Source organism: Aquarana catesbeiana, linkage group LG04 (assembly GCF_042186555.1).
Source record: "Aquarana catesbeiana isolate 2022-GZ linkage group LG04, ASM4218655v1, whole genome shotgun sequence".
Lineage (NCBI taxonomy): Eukaryota > Metazoa > Chordata > Amphibia > Anura > Ranidae > Aquarana > Aquarana catesbeiana.
Window position 1 is genome coordinate 572,943,897 of NC_133327.1, and position 16,876 is coordinate 572,960,772.

At 41.7% G+C, this 16,876-nt stretch overlaps 2 protein-coding genes across 10 annotated transcripts in view; one reads left to right on the top strand and one right to left on the bottom strand.

The window, feature by feature from the left end:
• Window positions 1-16,876, top strand: part of LOC141140667 (S1 RNA-binding domain-containing protein 1-like) — a 209,076-nt gene that overhangs the window by 160,891 nt on the left and 31,309 nt on the right. For 5 of the 6 annotated variants that reach the window (XM_073628071.1, XM_073628069.1, XM_073628068.1 and 2 more), the window contains one exon: window positions 1,649-1,822. The exons of the other annotated variant lie outside the window; for it this stretch is intronic. In XM_073628071.1, the coding sequence (XP_073484172.1) occupies window positions 1,649-1,822 (174 nt within the window). The remainder of the gene's footprint in view (window positions 1-1,648; window positions 1,823-16,876) is intronic. 6 annotated transcript variants of the gene reach the window in all.
• LOC141140669 (protein kinase C epsilon type-like) overlaps window positions 1-16,876 on the bottom strand; it is a 358,981-nt gene that overhangs the window by 3,575 nt on the left and 338,530 nt on the right. The gene's annotated exons all lie outside the window — the stretch shown is intronic.

Consider the following 16,876-nt stretch of genomic DNA (forward strand, 5'->3'; position numbering starts at 1 on the left):
CAAGGTACCAGAGATCTCAGGTTGGTTTCGCAAAATTGATCAGGTAGAGGAGATGGATGAATTGGTACATGTAAGCAGAGAAACCATGTCTTCCTATGTTAAAAATTGAACCAGCTGGCTTCTGTTTAAAGATTCTGATGTGAAACTCCACGCCACACCTTATCACTGATATATAAATCAATTGTAAACCATACCCATGAAGCCCTACCTAGCTATGCCTCTAAATGGTCAGTGGAGGTCGGGAAAGACATAACCGAGGCGGAGTGGGGGAAAGCCTTCCTTTTCACAAACAAAACCTCCGTATCATGCTATACACAAGAGAAAAACTATAAATTGTTGTCGAGGTGGTATCGGGTCCCAACTACTCTCAGGATCATGTTCCCATCTAATTCAGACAGATGCTGGAGATGCAACACAATGGAAGGTACTTATATACATATCTGGTGGGAGTGTGATGTTCTTCTTCAATTCTGGACCCAAATTTTTCAGATTTATTCAGACATTTATGACAAACCACTGCTACCATCGCCCTCTATTGCCCTCCTATCCATCCTTCCAGGGACAATCAAATCGCAAAAAAACGGCCTTTTGAAATTCTTTGTTAGTGCGGGTAGACAACTTATACCCAGACATTGGAAAACCACTACGCCCCCCACCCTAATTGAGTGGGTTGGGGAAGTAAACAATTACATGCTAATGGAGGAAATGCAGGCCAAAGCTCTAGATAAATACGCTAAGTTCTCTTTTATCTGGAGGAGTTATTCTACCTCAGACAAACTCAAACAAAGGCTCTCGGCTAAGAACTCCACCTAGGAGATGTAAAAACCAAATCCATCATACCTTTCCCTTAAAATGAAGACCTCATATTTGGACCGAAGCTCGCTGTCTCACTACCCCTCCCCCCCTCCTCCCCTTCTATTATTTTTCTATTCTATACCTATTTCACTTTCATCTATTCTGTCTCTCCTTTTCTTTCTTTTTTGTGTCTCCAATATATCTCTCTTGATGCAATATAAACATAGGATCTTCTATGTAAATAGAGATCTAAAAACCTGTTACTAACCACACCTTTGAAAACCTATGTATACGTTGGTTATCCCAGACTCCCTGTGTCCAGGGGTGCAGCAGGCTCCCAAAGGGGCACCCCCACACAGGGTAGTTAAGGCATATATATCAATATACACCTGTTATACGGTTTTATCGTAACAATATATTTATAATAACCCTTGCACTTATATAAGATTGCACTATTTCAACATTTAAAAGAAATATTTGTTTATTAGGAGACTATATGTCAGGTAACTGGCACTGTTTACACTCCTCCTTTTTTTAATTTTATTTCTTTACCTTTATTATTCTCCTGTTTTTATATGTTTATATACTTGTGAAAACTTCAATAAAAACTCATTGAACCATAAAGATTCTGATGTATACAAACAGTACCAAAACCAGCATTAACCACTGGGAACTGACTCAGCCCCCCCCGGGCGATGCGGACTTGTGCCCAGGGGACATCCGGCCTTACCATGTACCCTTCCTATTCCACCTTATCTACCGAGCCCTCACCTTTCGTCCTTTCATAATAGTCATATGATGAAAACTCACATCAGAATGGTGGTATGTCTAAAGGATTGTTTTTCTTTCATAGGGACCGAACAGCAGATGAGAACTCCAATCTTTCTGGACCGTGTGCACCAACATCCCACAAGACTGCTCCCAAACAAGGCAAAAAAACTGCAAAATCTGCACTCAACGTTTCTGCCAAGCCAAACCCACTGGATCAGACCTGTATTCATCCTGAGTCATACAGCATAGCAGCAAGGTAGGTCAAGTCTTACCGGATCATGTGCACCAACATCCCACACTACTGTACCCAAACAAGGCAAAAAAGCAACAAAATCCACATTCAACATTCCTGCCAAGCCAAACCCACTGGATCAGACATGTATTTATCCCAAGTCTGAACATACAACATAGCAACTGTGAGGGGACGCCTGGCACCCAGCCTGGGTGCTTCCGCCAAACAGTGCCTCCTGCCTTCCAAATCCTTTCGGCTGACCAAGAGCTAATACCAGCCCTTTTATCCCAAGCATCGTACACAAACAAGATGTTGGGATAAGAACCAAAGGAATGACTATTTATTGAACAGAAATGCAGGTTTTTATACACTTCAAAATTAGGTCAGTCACCACATGTACAGTAAAACCAATATATTTACCCAAAACATCATGCAATGGTTATATAAGGAAGTAGAGTTGACATATGGCTAATCCCACCATGTAGGATCCTCCAAGAGTTAACCAAATTAGCCAACGGACAGAAACCATAGGTGTCTCAATTAACTCACTTAACAATGGGAATTTACACCTAGGAGGCACACAATGAGGAGACAAACATAATATAAACAGTGATCCCACCCAACCTCAGACTGGCCTGCAACAGCCTACAAGAGTCTATGAGACAAGCTCATACAAAGTTCCAGCAGTCTGGAAAGGTGGAAATAACATATCTTTATATATTTCTTGAGGGATATTGATGAATATTTCTGTCCCAAGTGGAGGGGTTTTTCCAACTCCGTCTGGGGGCCACCATATTCCCTCTGACCATTAACCTGTACAAGATTAATATTACACCTTTCCATCCAATCCTGAAGGGAAGCTTTATTGTCCTTATTCAAAGAATTATTGTAAGTCATGTTCTCAGCGTTCATCACATTGTCCATCATTATAGAATGATCTGCTCCCTCCATGGGAAATAATCAGTGGGTAGGAGGCTTGCCCCTAGTCCTCTTCAGAAGCCCCTTGCCTGGTTGGGTCTGGTTGGGAAGCTCAGTTCAACCTGATGCCAGTTCAATGTTCAGCATCATTTACATTACTGTGGTCTCAGACACAGTTTGCAGCAAACTGTGGCTGGGTGCCCAGTTGTGTGTGGACAGCCGTGGCAAGGAAGCCTGTACATAGCGCTTAGAGCAGCAATAGCTGCCCACCAGTGTTTGGAAGTAATCACACATGGAACCACTACCCTGCAGTTAGGAACAGATGCAAGTAACTTGAGGCCGCTGTCAGCCTGTCCTTACTTTGTACAGTCTTCCCGACCCTCCACTGTCTATGTTAGGGAGATTTTCAAGTTAGGACAGCAGAAAGTAATCAAATCTTGCCAACAGGGACACACACTCAAGCAAAATATTTTCCAGCAGACAATGTAGCACTCTGTCTATAATCTATATAGCAGTGGCAGACCTTAAAGTGTTTCTAAAGGCAGAAGGTTTTTTTTATTTTTTTTATGCATTCTATGCCTTAAGATAAAAAAAAACCTGTGTGCAGCAGCTCCCCTAATACTTACCTGAGCCACATCTTGATCCAGCAATGTTGCACGAGAGACTCGGCTGTCCGGAGCTTGAGCTTTCCCTCCTATTTGGCTGAGACACAGCAGCGGGCGCCATTGGCTTCCACTGCTGTCAATAAAAGCCAGTGAGCCAAAATGGAGAGATATGGGGTGGGACCGAGACACCAGTCTGTGTCTGAATGGACACACAGAGCAGTGGCTTAGCTTTGGTGCCCCCATAGCAAGCTGCTTGCTATGGGGGCAGGAAGGGAGGGGGCAGGAACGCCGGCGAGGGACCGGAGAAGAGGAGGATTGGGGCTGCTTAGTGCAAAACCACTGCATAGCGCAGGCGAGTATAACATGTTTGTTATTTTTAAACAAAAAGCCAGACTGTAGTATCACTTTAATTGAAAAAAGGCAAACAAATTGATCTTTATCACAGATATTTTATTTACTTGTGGGAATATATTTCTACCATGTTTTAGGGCAATTACAGTGTCACCTTCATCAGTGCTATGGATACATATTATGTAAAAAGTAAAATATCAGATTCAAAATATGAATAATATCTAAAAATATACGTTGTTTAGTTTAAACAAAAATACTAGTAATGTAGTAAAATTAGGTGACATTCATTAACCGAGCAAATATGATTTCTTCAACAACCTGGTGAACTTCTATTGTGTTTTCTGAGCATCCTCATTGGAGCGATTCTCTTTGCTTCCTATCCTAGTGACAGAAGAAAAGGAAGCAGGCAGATCGCAGTAAAATCCTGACAGAGGTTCCAAGATTCAACTTTTGCAAAAAAAATAACAAATTAAATGCACATATATTAGTAGAATGTGCATTTGTTTTTTTTTGATGATGGGTGCAATGCCAGGCTCCTGCAAACTGTTTCCTGCTGTTCTTTGTCTGTACTGAGGTTGAAGGGTTGACGATCTGGAGGAAGTGTCAGTGGATTACAAGTGTGGTGATCACTGCATTTGCGTCCCATTAAAGTATTTGTAAGCACGCCTCTTCAAAGGGGCATTATATTACAGCATATACAATTATATGTCTGAACACAATTTTATTTAACCACTTTACAACCGCATGTATACTGCAGCAGGGTGGCCACTGTGCACCGGATCATGTACCTAGTACGTGATCTGACACTTTGGGGTCTGGGGCGTGTATGCGCGCCGCAGGTGCACAGCGATTGTGATTAGACACAGCGTGAGCTTATCTGTAGGTACCACAGACTCGATGTCCGCTGGTACCTGCCAATCATTGGGTAGAGAATCAGAATGGCAGTCTGACTATGTAAACAAGACAGATCGCTGTTCTGTCAATAGGTAAGGCATTGATCCTGTGTTCCTGCAAAGCAAGAACATGGAATAATGCCTTCCCCTAGTAAAAGCACCTCCCACACTGTGAGAAAACACTGGTTAGGCACACAGTTAACCCCTTCCCAGCCAGTGTCATTAGTACAGTGACAGTGCATTTTCTTAGCACTAATCACTGTATTAGTGTCACTGGTCCCCAAAAAGTGTCAGTGTCCCGACTGTCCGCTGCAATATCGCAGTCCCACTATAAATTGGCGGTCGTCGCCATTACTAGTAAAAAATATATATATATATATATCCCATAAAACTATCGCCTATTTTGTAGACGCTATAATGTTTGCGCAAACCAATCAATAAACACTTATATATTATTTTCAAAATATTTAGTAGAATACATATTGGCCTAAATTAATGAAGAAATTTTTTTTATTTTTATTGGATATGTTTTATAGCAGAAAGTAAAAAATATTGTTTCTTTATTTTTTCAATATTGTCAGTCTTTTTTTTTTATATAATGCAAAAAATAAAAACCGCAGAGGTGATCAAATACCACCAAAAGAAAGCTCTATTTGTGGGGAAATAAGGACATGTGGTTAAGTACTACAATTACACTTTCCGTGGTAGCAGAGAATTTCCAGATTTCTGTAAGTTGCTTTAAATTTGACAGCTGCTACGGGGTAGTAGAATCCCCCTCACGTTCTCAGAGAGGGATCTGTTGTAGGGGTGATGAGGTCCACTTGGCACCCTAAATATAGGTGTAACAAGTAATAAAGTGCTGGTAAAGGCTTGTTTTTTTTTGTTTTGTTTTGTTTTTTTTTTAATAACAAACATGTTATACTTACCACCTCTGTGCAGTTGGTTTTGCACAGAGCAGCCCGGATCCTCCTCCTCTCGGGTCCCTCTTTGCTGCTCCTAGCCCCTTCCTCCTTTGAGTGCCCCTTAGCCAGCAGCTTGGTACAGGGGGCACCCAAGCCGAGCTAGAGCTCCATGTATCCATTCAGACACAGAGCCCTGACCTGGCCCCGCCCCTCTCTTCTCTGATTGGCTGACTGAATTTGACAGCCACGGGAGCCAATGGCGCCGCTGCTCTGTCTCAGCCAACCAGGAGGAGTGTACTGGATGGCTAAGAAGATCAAGGACATCGCTGGAGAGAGAGAAGAAGCTCAGGTAGGTAATTAGGGGGTGCTGGGGGGGCTGCTACACACAGAAGGTTTTTTATCTTAATGCATAGAATGCATTAAGATAAAAAAACCTTCTGCCTTTACAACTGCTTGTTTTTTTTTTTTTTGTTTAAAAATGGCAAACATGTTATACTTGCCTCCTCCGTGCAATTGGTTTTGCACAGAGCAGCCTGTTGGGGTTAGGGGGGTAGGGTTAGGGGGGTAGGGTTAGGGTTGGGGTTTCCACTTTAAGAACAAGGTTAGGACTCAGAGATTGGAATAGGGACCTCCTCCAAAGGTCAGCAGGTGTGTCCTCAGAGGTCAAGAGGCATGGCTGACCCACCCCCACCAAACTGTTCCGCCTACCCCAACTAAGTCGGGGAATGAACAAGTCGGGGAAAGGGACCCGACCCCTCTTCCGCCGCAGATAAAAGTAATCTTGCGCCGCAGAGACCACTTTTATCAGAAACCGGACCGCTCACTGAAGAAGAGGATTACCCGGGTTATGGTAGCTAGCTGCTTCCATAACAACAATATCCCTCTTCAAAGTGCCGACGTATATCAGCATGAGCCGGTCCGGAAGTTGTTAAGAGCTATGGGCGTAAGTGACATTTTGACGTCGCTTCCGCCCTGTAATGGTATGAAGCAGGGTGGGGGCCATCTTCCCCTCAGCAGCCAGCCAAGCAGGGAAAAGGACTAGATCGCATCCGCCGCTGCCGGCGTCTCCGGTAAGCTGCGGAGGGCACCAGAGCACAGCGCGGGGGGGCCCTCTCCTGCCACCGATAAAAGTGATCTTGCGGTGAATCCGCCACTGAGACCACTTTTATCTGAAAGTGGACTGCCCACTGAAGAAGCAGGCTGGTCGATAAGTTAAGCCGGGAATTTCTTTGGTTTTGGTTTGCATCCAGTAAAAATAACTCCCTCTGTCAAAGCCACTAGTGCAGGTATGAGCCGATACCGGACCACTCCACCGATACTTCCGGGTTACCACATCTGCTGCAGCATGTGACGTCACGTCCAGTTGCTGTACAGCTACACATTGTTGATATTTCCGTGGTGGCCAGTGGGGTTCTTGTGAATGGGATGCTTGTAAATGTTGAAGATAAAAGAAAGAAAAGAAAGGGCGCACCAACCTAGTGCATTATCATTTGGATATAAATTTATTAAAAAAGATAAAAACACCTACTTATAAAACATTAGTAACGTTTTAGCAATAAATGGTCATCAGATAGCAGCATTCAGTCAGAGATGAGCAATTCACCAGGGATCACGGAGGAGGCCACGGGGATCACTGCCACTGACGCGTTTCGAGGGGTAAGTCCCCCCTTCTTCAGGGCACAGCTTGTAAATGTTGCACAGATGTTGCATGTGTACAACGTATAGATAACTTCTTATGTAGGGTCTTGCTTCAGTTCTACAAATCTTTTTTTTTTCATTTGAGCTAGAGTAACAGGGGGTTAGAACCCTTAGGCCTCATGCGCACTGGATGCCAGTAGTGTTAGCTGTTGAAAGCTGTAAAATGAGTTTTTGCAGTAGCATTTTTCAGCGTTTTCTATCATGTGTTTAGTTTTTTCAGCAAAACTATACTCCCACAAAAGCTTATGGCTCAAAAACGCTCATAAACGGTGAATAGCCACGTTTTTCAGTGTGTTTTTTTTTTTTCAGAGTCGTATTAGTTTTACAGCTAAAAAACTCCTCTTTATACTCACTAGTTCAACCCCTGCCAAAAAATGCTGATAACAGCCTATGTGTGCATGAAAAAAAAAATGCCTGAAGCCAAAAACATCCAGTGTGCATGAGGCCTTATAATTTTTTTTTTTTGTCTTTTGTATCTCATTTCCTGTCCCATATCCAAAATAAAACGTGAGAAGAAATTCCTCCAGAACTAATGTTGGAAGATTTCCCCTCTATTCCTGTTCTGGTGAGAACCCAAAATTGGGGATTTTCTTTCACTTGCACTCTCAATGATAATGGGGGCCATAGACAGCAATAAAAACCTTACAAGTGTTCTCATACCTCTATATTCTATCCAAAACTAAAAAAAAAAAAAAAAGCTTGCCTTTAGTTATAGTTTAAAGAGGAAGTAAATCCTGATGGGTTTTACTTCCTCTTTTGCTCCCTGCAAAGCCTGCAAATTAAAAGCATAATGGGCTAGTGTGCATCACATACTAACCCATTATGTGACACCTGCAAACGAAGGCCGCGCTGTCCCCTTTGCAGGCTGCGTCCATCTTCGCCCCTCTTCCTTCCGGGGGCCGGGGACTCCGGCTCTGTGACTGGCCAGAGCCACGTGACGTCACTCCCGCGGGAGCCGTCAGTAACGGCACACACTGGGGGAGGAAACAGCTCGGCGGTCCGTTTCTTCACAGCGCATGCGCTGATGACATCGGCGGACTACAAGTGAAATATCTCCTAAACGGTGCACATTTAGGAGATATTTCCACTACCTATAGGTAAGCCATATTCTAGGCTTACCTATAGGTAAAACTCACAGAAAAGGGTTTATAACCACTAAGGCCCCTTTCATACTTGTGCGACTTCAAAGTCATGCGATTTTACCGCGATTTTGTGGCCGTGATTTTGCGACGATTTGGGAGCAGTACTACTTTGTACGACTTTGCCACAACTTTGGCATTAACAAATGAAAACATACATGGTGTGAGGCTTGTGCTTACAAAGTCGTACTGAAATTGTGTCTATATTATTCAGGTACGATTTGCATGCTACTTGAGGGTTTAACATTGAGGTCTAAAAACATTAACTCGCATGGAAGTTGGACAAAAGTAGTGCAAGGACTACTGTGAAGTCGGCACGACTTAAAGTCTTGCCAACATGAATGCTAGTCATTGAAAATCATGGAGAATGACTTGTCATACGATTTTGCAGTACAAAATTGTGGGAGAAGTCGTATAAGTGTGAAAGGGGACTTCAGCCCCGGACCATTTGGCTGGCAAAAGACCAGAGCACTTTTTGCGATTCGGCACTGTGTCGCTTTAACTGACAATTGCGCGGTTGTGCGACATGGCTCCCAAACAAAATCAACGTCCTTTTTTCCCCACAAATAGAGCTTTCTTTTGGTGGTATTTGATCACCTCTGTGGTTTTTATTTGCGCTATAAACAAAAAAATTTTTGACTATTTTGAAAAAAACGCATTATGTTTTACTTTTTGCTATAATAAATATCCCCAAAAAATATATAAACAAACACTTTTTTTCCCTCAGTTTAGACCGATACGTATTCTTCTACATATTTTTGATTAAAAAAAATCGCAATAAGTGTTTATTGATTGGTTTGCGCAAAAGTTATAGCATCTACAAAATAGGGGATAGTTTTATGGCATTTTTATTAATAATTTTTTTTTTTTTACTAGTAATGGTGGCGATCTGCGATTTTTATCATGACTGCGACATTATGGCGGACAGATCTGACACTTTTATCGCTATTTTGGGACCATTCACATTTATACAGCGATCAGTGCAATTAAAAATGCATTGATTACTGTATAAATGTGACTGGCAGTGAAGGGGGTTAACCACTAGGGGGCAGTGAAGGGGTTAAGTGTGTCCTAGGGAGTGATTCTAACTGTGGGGGGGGAGGGGCTACGTGTGACACGACACTGATCACCGCTCCTGATTACAGGGAGCTGTCATCAGTGTCCTGTCACTAAGCAGAACGGGGGAAGTGCATGTTTACATCAGCATTTCCCCGTTCTTCTCCGTGAGACGATCGCGGGTATCCCCACAGACCCGCAATCACACTCACGGAGCTCGCGAGCCCGCAAACCGCTTCCTAAAGGGCAACGTACAGGTACGTTAATATGCCTGTACGTGCCCTTCTACCAACGTTTATCGGCGTGAGCTGCTTGGTAAGTGCTTAACGTGCACTTATCTGTTCACAGAGAAACGATACAAATTTCACACATCAACTTAGTTATCAGCATTTGTAAATGTTACAATTGGGAGTTCCATTTCGTGTTTATCTCCATGTTCAGAGCAGCTGTCGGCGTATCTGTAAATGAGATGCCGTGTTGCAGGCTCGATAACCCAAACTTGTTTTTCTCCCTTTCATTGTCATGTTATTTTTCTGTGTTTTTAATTGTGCACTGATAGCTCATACATATTTAACACTGCATAACAGCATATAATGATTTTTGTTTTGTTTTGCAAGAGCTAATGTTGCACCGCCATTAATCTCGGGGTATTGGAACAGAATGTAATGGGGTATCACATTGCAGAGCTGTAACACATGATACTGTTTACTCCCGAGTCGGGTTACAGGAACGTACCTTTCAGTGCTCAGGATAACCGCACACGGATGTCTAATGTTAACCCTTTTTGCTGCAGCATTTAAAATGTATGGAACAATGATGGATAGAAATAGGACAGCCCTTAGAAGCAATCCACCTCTGTGGAGAGTGAAGTTTAAAGGGTAACTTCACTTTCGTAGGAAAAAAAAAAGCATATACCAGTGGTTATATAAGAAAAATATTTCAATATATGAACATCAATACAAACACTCAAAACATATAAAATGTAATATTAGGTGCACACATCCAGTATACATTTAAATCACAATTTCCCATGCGTGTGCTAAAATAGCATGTATCATCTTAACCGCCCCCCTCGACCGTGCTATAGCCGAATGACGGCTGCAGCATGGTCACACATTTCCGGGAGGGTATCTATTGATGTCCTTCGGAGAGCCGGGTAAAGGGCCAGTCACAGGGGCCCTTTACCATGTGATCAGCTGTGTCCAATCACAGCTGATCATAGTGTAAACAGGGTTTGCTGGTTATCATCGGTCCTCTCCTTACACCGAAGTAAGCAAGAAGGGGGCTTCCATCATGACAAATGTAGAGTGTGGTGGTCCCATCCCTAACATAGTAGACCACAGAAAAGAGTGCCCCCCTTGAAATGGGACTTTAATAGACCACCAACTCTTAAGCTAAAAAATATATTTTAATAGTATACTTTAAAAAGACGTAGCGATGTCTATGACATACAAAGGTACAAAAAATACATCCCATACAAAATCAGAACAAAAAAATATACAGATAATACTGAATGTACTCTCCTAATCTTAGGAGAGTACATTCAGTATTATTATCTGTATATTTTTTTGTTCTGATTTTGTATGGAATGTATTTTTTGTACCTTTGTATGTCATACACACACATATCTACGTCTTTTTAAAGTCTACTATTAAAATATATTTTTTAGCTTAAGAGTTGGTGGTCTATTAAAGTCCCATTTCAAGGGGGGCACTCTTTTCTGTGGTCTCCTTACACCGACAGCGCCTGAGGAGAGACGGTAAGCGGCAATTCACGCAGGACATCTACAATGATAATCAGGGCATTGATCATCAGTGCAACCCCATCAATACTGCCTTTCAATGCCCATCAGTGATGCCTGTCGGTGTCCATCAGTGCAGCCTCATCAGCGCACATCAGTGAAGAAGAAAATTTACTTATTTACCAAATTTTATAACCAACTAAAACTTTTTTATTTTATTTTTTTTCAAAATTTGCAGTCTTTTTTTGTTTAGCAAAAAATACAAAACCCAGCGGTGATTAAATACCACCAAAAGAAAGCTCTATCTGTCTCAAAAAAATGATAAAAATTTAGTTTGGGTACGGGGTAGCATAAGCGAGCAATTATCTTTCAAAGTGTGACAGCGCTGAAAGCTGAAAATTGGCCTGGGCAGGAAGGGGGTAAAAGTGCCCTGTAGACAAGTTGTTAAAAAAAAGTGTTTATCCACGTGTGCAACAAAGTCCCATAAATATATTAGAAATAGTCCATAGTAGCTGTATTCAAAAACCAAGAGTCTCCACTTCTTCCATTTAGAAGTTCCAGTGCAGCACTTCAATCAAATGAACGTGTCCCCCACAGTGTTTCAGATGTGCCTTCCCCTTAAAATAGGGCCTATACGCTAATATTGGTCACCAGCGCGTTCCCCACAGCCTCAGCGGTATAGATATAGGTGCAAGGACGTTCCGTTCTTCCTCCAGTTCTTCAGGATTAGTATCCCTTTAAAAGGCCAGTTCATTTTTCTCTGGTACGCTTGGTACACTCACTCACTCTCATGTTCAGGCCAGCTATATACTACATATATATATATATATACTTTATACTACATTCAAGAGGTGCTCTCCATTGTGTAGTACATCTTTTTGTTTATTAAAAAGAAAATTACTCAATGAAATAAAATTGCACGTGATAATTCTCCTACAATCCCAGGGGGCACAGTATCAGCACTTTTTCGAGTCTAAGTGATGACGTCATCTGTCTCCGCCCTTACGTGTTGCGTCACTTGTCACATGATTTTATCAGAGTGTACAGAAGGCCCCCAGAAATATAATTTCATGTGTCTGTGTAAAACTCTGCATTAAGATACATGTCAGGTTTTTAGGCGTCATCTGCAACAAAAACGCCATTTTTGGTGAGATACTACCTAAGAGTTAGTCACTTCTATAGAGATGCAGACACTGCAAATTTTCTCATCAGAACCCTGAAAGTGCATCAGCTGCTTGTAATAAATTATCCACTCCCATTCAGAATTAGTTCTGCACAAGGCAGGATAAAGAGCAGAAACTGTTAGGAATCTGCAACAAAGTGTGTTAAAATCCATAGATCACCCAGATGGGTTTTTTTCTTTTTCTTAACAAAAGTGAAGTTTCTCTTTAAATTAAGTAAATCTTTCATGAGAGAAATATATAGTAAATGATTACTTTTCTTACTACAAATGTTAGTTGCCTGGCTATTATGATTAAAGTGTATGCAGACTCCTACAATGAACTTCTTTTTTTTTGCTCCCTTCGATCTGTTAAGTAATAAATATACCATTGATAACGTTTTGTTATATCTTTTTGATATGTAAAAAACATACTTGCCAGAAATCCAGAGAGCTGATAATTTTGTGTGCTATCTGCCTCTGCTGCGCTTTATATTATTCCCAGTTCTCTCTGGGGACTACCAAACACCTCCCTTCTGTTAGGCTTCTTTCACATGGGCAGCCAGGAGGCAATAAAAACAGGAGGTTGATCTGTATTTTTACTGACCACCTACAAGCAGACAATAATCGATTGAGTACACATTGCCTCAGCCACAGTGCTTTGTAACTTGACATGCCTTGTTTGGCAGGTGTCCCCACCTGTCATCTCTCCCATGTAAATGAATAGTACTGTGAAGCAACCATGACACAAACATTCGGCTCACAGGTGCAGCACAATCCCGCAATGCAAAAATACCGTTCGGCAGGGAAAAAAATGGCCTGCATTACCTCCTTTAACCATCCTCTGAAACGTGATACATCACAGATCACTTTTCAAATAAACACTGCTACTAGTGTATTAGAAGATTGATTTGATTGAAGACCCAAGCAAATGTGACAGTTGGCAATTCCGGCATTCCAGGAATGGAACTGTTTTTTGAAACCGTTAAATGTGTTTAGTTCTGCTTTATGATTTACTGCTGTTCAGGGGCTCTGGGCTTCAACAAAATGGCAGCCTCCAGCAAGAAGAAATAGGAGCAATGCTAAAGGCAATTTATAGCACAGACTAATTTTAGTAGCATAAATATTAATGTGGCATGTATGTTCCTTCCTAAAGAACATTATTTATTATCATGTTGTTATGGGTAAAGTTCTACTTTAACATACAACGTGAAGCAATTCCCAACTTATGAAATACAAAACAAAATCTTTATTCTGCCACCAATGCAGATAATCTATTATGAATATAGTTAAAAAAAAAAGTGCTTAAAAAGTCTCTCAAAGAAATAAGTCCCAAAAGGCCAAAATTCTTCACTATGCCAAGAAGTAATCATCTCCTTCCATTTATAATCCACACGTGAATACACACAGTGATTAGTTAAACTCTAAAAACTCAAAAGAGAATATGTGACCCCTTTTCTCAAAAGAAAGTCAACAAATGCTTACTATAAACTCCATGCAATGCTGGGGCTCTGTTGCTTTATTGTTCATTCAGCAGACGGAGGTTGAGTATTATTATTATTATTATACAGGATTTATATAGCACCAACAATTTGCGCAGAGCTTTACAACGTGAGGGCAAACAGTACAGTTACAATACAATTCAATACAGGAGGAATCAGAGGGCCCTGGTCATTAGAGCTTACAATCAAAAAGGGGAGGGTGATACACAAGGTAATAACTGATGGAAAAAAATAAAAGCACAGTTTTTAGGTGGAGGCAGGTTGAAGAGAAGTTTTCAGGGATTGCCCAAAAGTGGTTAGATTAGGAGTTAATCTGACAGATTGTGGTAGGGAATTCCAGATGATGGGAGAGGTTTGGGAAAAGTCCTGGATGTGACAAGAACAGAGGAGGAGGTCTTGGGAGGAACGAAGAGAAGGATTTGGTTGGTATTTTAAGACTAGGTTAGTGATGTAGCGGGCGGAGGGGGGTGAATGGCTTTATAAGTTATTGGTATTTTGAATTTAATTTGTTGGGTGAGCTGAAGCCAGTGGAAGGATTGGCCGACACTGAAAGGTTGGTAAGGTGGATGAGTCTGGAATCAGCATTCATGATGGACTGAAGGGGGGATAGCCAATGTAAAGGTAATCCAATGAGGAGGGAGTTGCAGTAGTCGAGGTGAGAGATAACCTGGGAGTGAATTAGGACCTTTGTGGTGTTATTGATTAGGAAGGGGCGTATTTAGGAGATGTTGAGGTGCCAAGTTTGGACATTGGACGCGGGGCCGAAGGAAGAGTTCAGGATTACACCTAGCACCTTGGCATGCGGGGGGTGGGTTGATGGTTGTGCCATTGATCTTGACAGAGAAGTCAGGGGAAGGGGCATGTGGTAAGTAACCAAAGTGAAGTGGAGAAAAGTAGGGCCAGTCTTCTGGCTATACTGTATGGCAGAGATATGAAATTCACAGGAACCAAATTGCAAACCCTGTGGCAAGGGAAACAGTCATCATATACATTTTTACCCATTTAACTAGGTCTATACATTGCAGTTAGTGCATTGTTCAAACCCTAAATAAGGTCCTGTTCACACCAGGAGTTAGTGGGACTGCGCTGGCCGCCAAGGCAAGGCAAAATGCCTAGTTTCCAACAGGCTAGTTGATGGTATGTGTGGCATGCCATACTTTTTTTTTCTCAGTATGGTGCGACAGAAAGTACTACATCACACCACGCTGCCGCCAGTAGAACTTAAAGTGGTTGTAAACCCTCTCCTACACCCAGTGAAGTGAACAGCTTCAGTTGATACACAGAGATGAAACAAATCCTCCTACATAAGTTTTACTTGCATATCTGCTGTCTTCCCCTTCCTACACCCTTTGGAAAGTGCAGATCATGTTAAAAATCTTTCTTCCTCTTTCAGCAGTGGGTGCGGAGTCGGAGCATACACTGTGTGAGAGCTGATTGGAGGAAAGGCACCCCCCTCCACATAGGCAGAGGAATGACGAAACTTGCAGAGCTCTATTGTGAATCGACAAGCTCTCTGCTTATCTATCTATAAGCTCCCTCCCCGACACAAATTTCAGCTGCTGTTATCTCCTGTGTCGGAGAGCTTCTCAGAAGCGACACATGCTGATAACAGAGGAACAGAGCGCCAGAGAGAAAAGACGCTTAGAGCTTTAGAGAGAGATAAGTAAACACTACAGGTATATGTGCTTAGGTCAAATTTCATGAATGGGGTTTACAACTACTTTAATGAACTTAATGAATTTTTCTTCATTCAACATGTTCGCATAAAGGAAAAGTATTGGCACGGCTGTCATTCTACCGCACATTAGCACAGCTACTGGTGTGAACGGGCCCTAAAACCTTTTTCTAGTCCCCTCTATGTGAACTAAAATTGATATTTAAACAACTATCTTTTTTTTTTTTTTTTTTTGTATAATCCACTCACCTTGAACTGCATCATTTAACTTCCTTCTTAGCAATGACTTTTAAAAATAGAGACAATCAATACAATGCATTATCACTAAAGCATAACACTGTGCTCTGTATTGATTGCTCTCCTGTCTTCAGCTTTATCCCGGGCATCCTCAATCCGTGTTTAAACAGAAACTTGATATGCTATCTCCAGCCCGATTAAGTACTTCAAAGTCTGGTAACAAGCAAGGCTTGGCAGTCCTACATCCTGTTTTAAACCGGCCAGTCCTGTTGGTAGTAATTTTGCAATCGATAGGCCTGTATTAGGCTGCTTTCCCCTGTTGAAAAATATGACCCTGTTTGAAGGTGGATAATCATGTTAGGTAAACACTGTGTCCGGTTTTAAAACTGGCATTTAATAAAGCAAAGTAGGGTTTTCAAAGGCTTACCCCGGTGTTTTTACTCCTGATGTGTAAAGCTATTTTAAGGACATTCTAGAATTGGGATTTTCATTGAGGTTTTCCTGGACATGACTGCAGATATTGCTTTCCGGTAGTTTGGTTTCAGTACCGACATCTCATGAGTGACTCAAAGATACTTTTTTGGAACTTTACATTCTCAGCTTTCAGTCTGCTTTAGTTGTGGTTAAGCCAGACTCATCTTTTGGTAAATCTCATAACTGAATGAATGACTAAAATTAAATCAAGTTTTCAGACATATTGTGGTATGACTATGATTAAAGAATTTTATTGGATAACATGAGCACAAGCTGGTTTGAAGGGTCAGTCTACACAAAAGCCATATGTCAGTTATAGGTTTACTCATATTGTATATCAGGGGTGTCCAATCTTTTTTCCAAGAGGGCCAGATTTGATGAATAGAACATGCTTGAGGGCCGACCATTTTGCCTGACATTCTTAAACCATTAAAATTTGGTCTAAGTGTGTCCATCCGAGCACTAATACACGGCCCAACAAGAATTCTCTTGCCTTTGTGCTGTGTGTGGTGAATAGATGAGCTTGGGCGTGTTATTTGGATATACCGGATTTAATCTGCTTATAACATGCACCTTCACTTTAAAAATGAAGTTTCAGGAAAAAAAATCTTAAATTTTAAATAAAGAACTGTGAAGCAAAATAAGGGTCAGTGCCCATCAATGCAGCCTAATCAGTGCCCATCTGCGGCCCCCACTCCATTGCCATGAATGTGGCCCCCACTGTATTG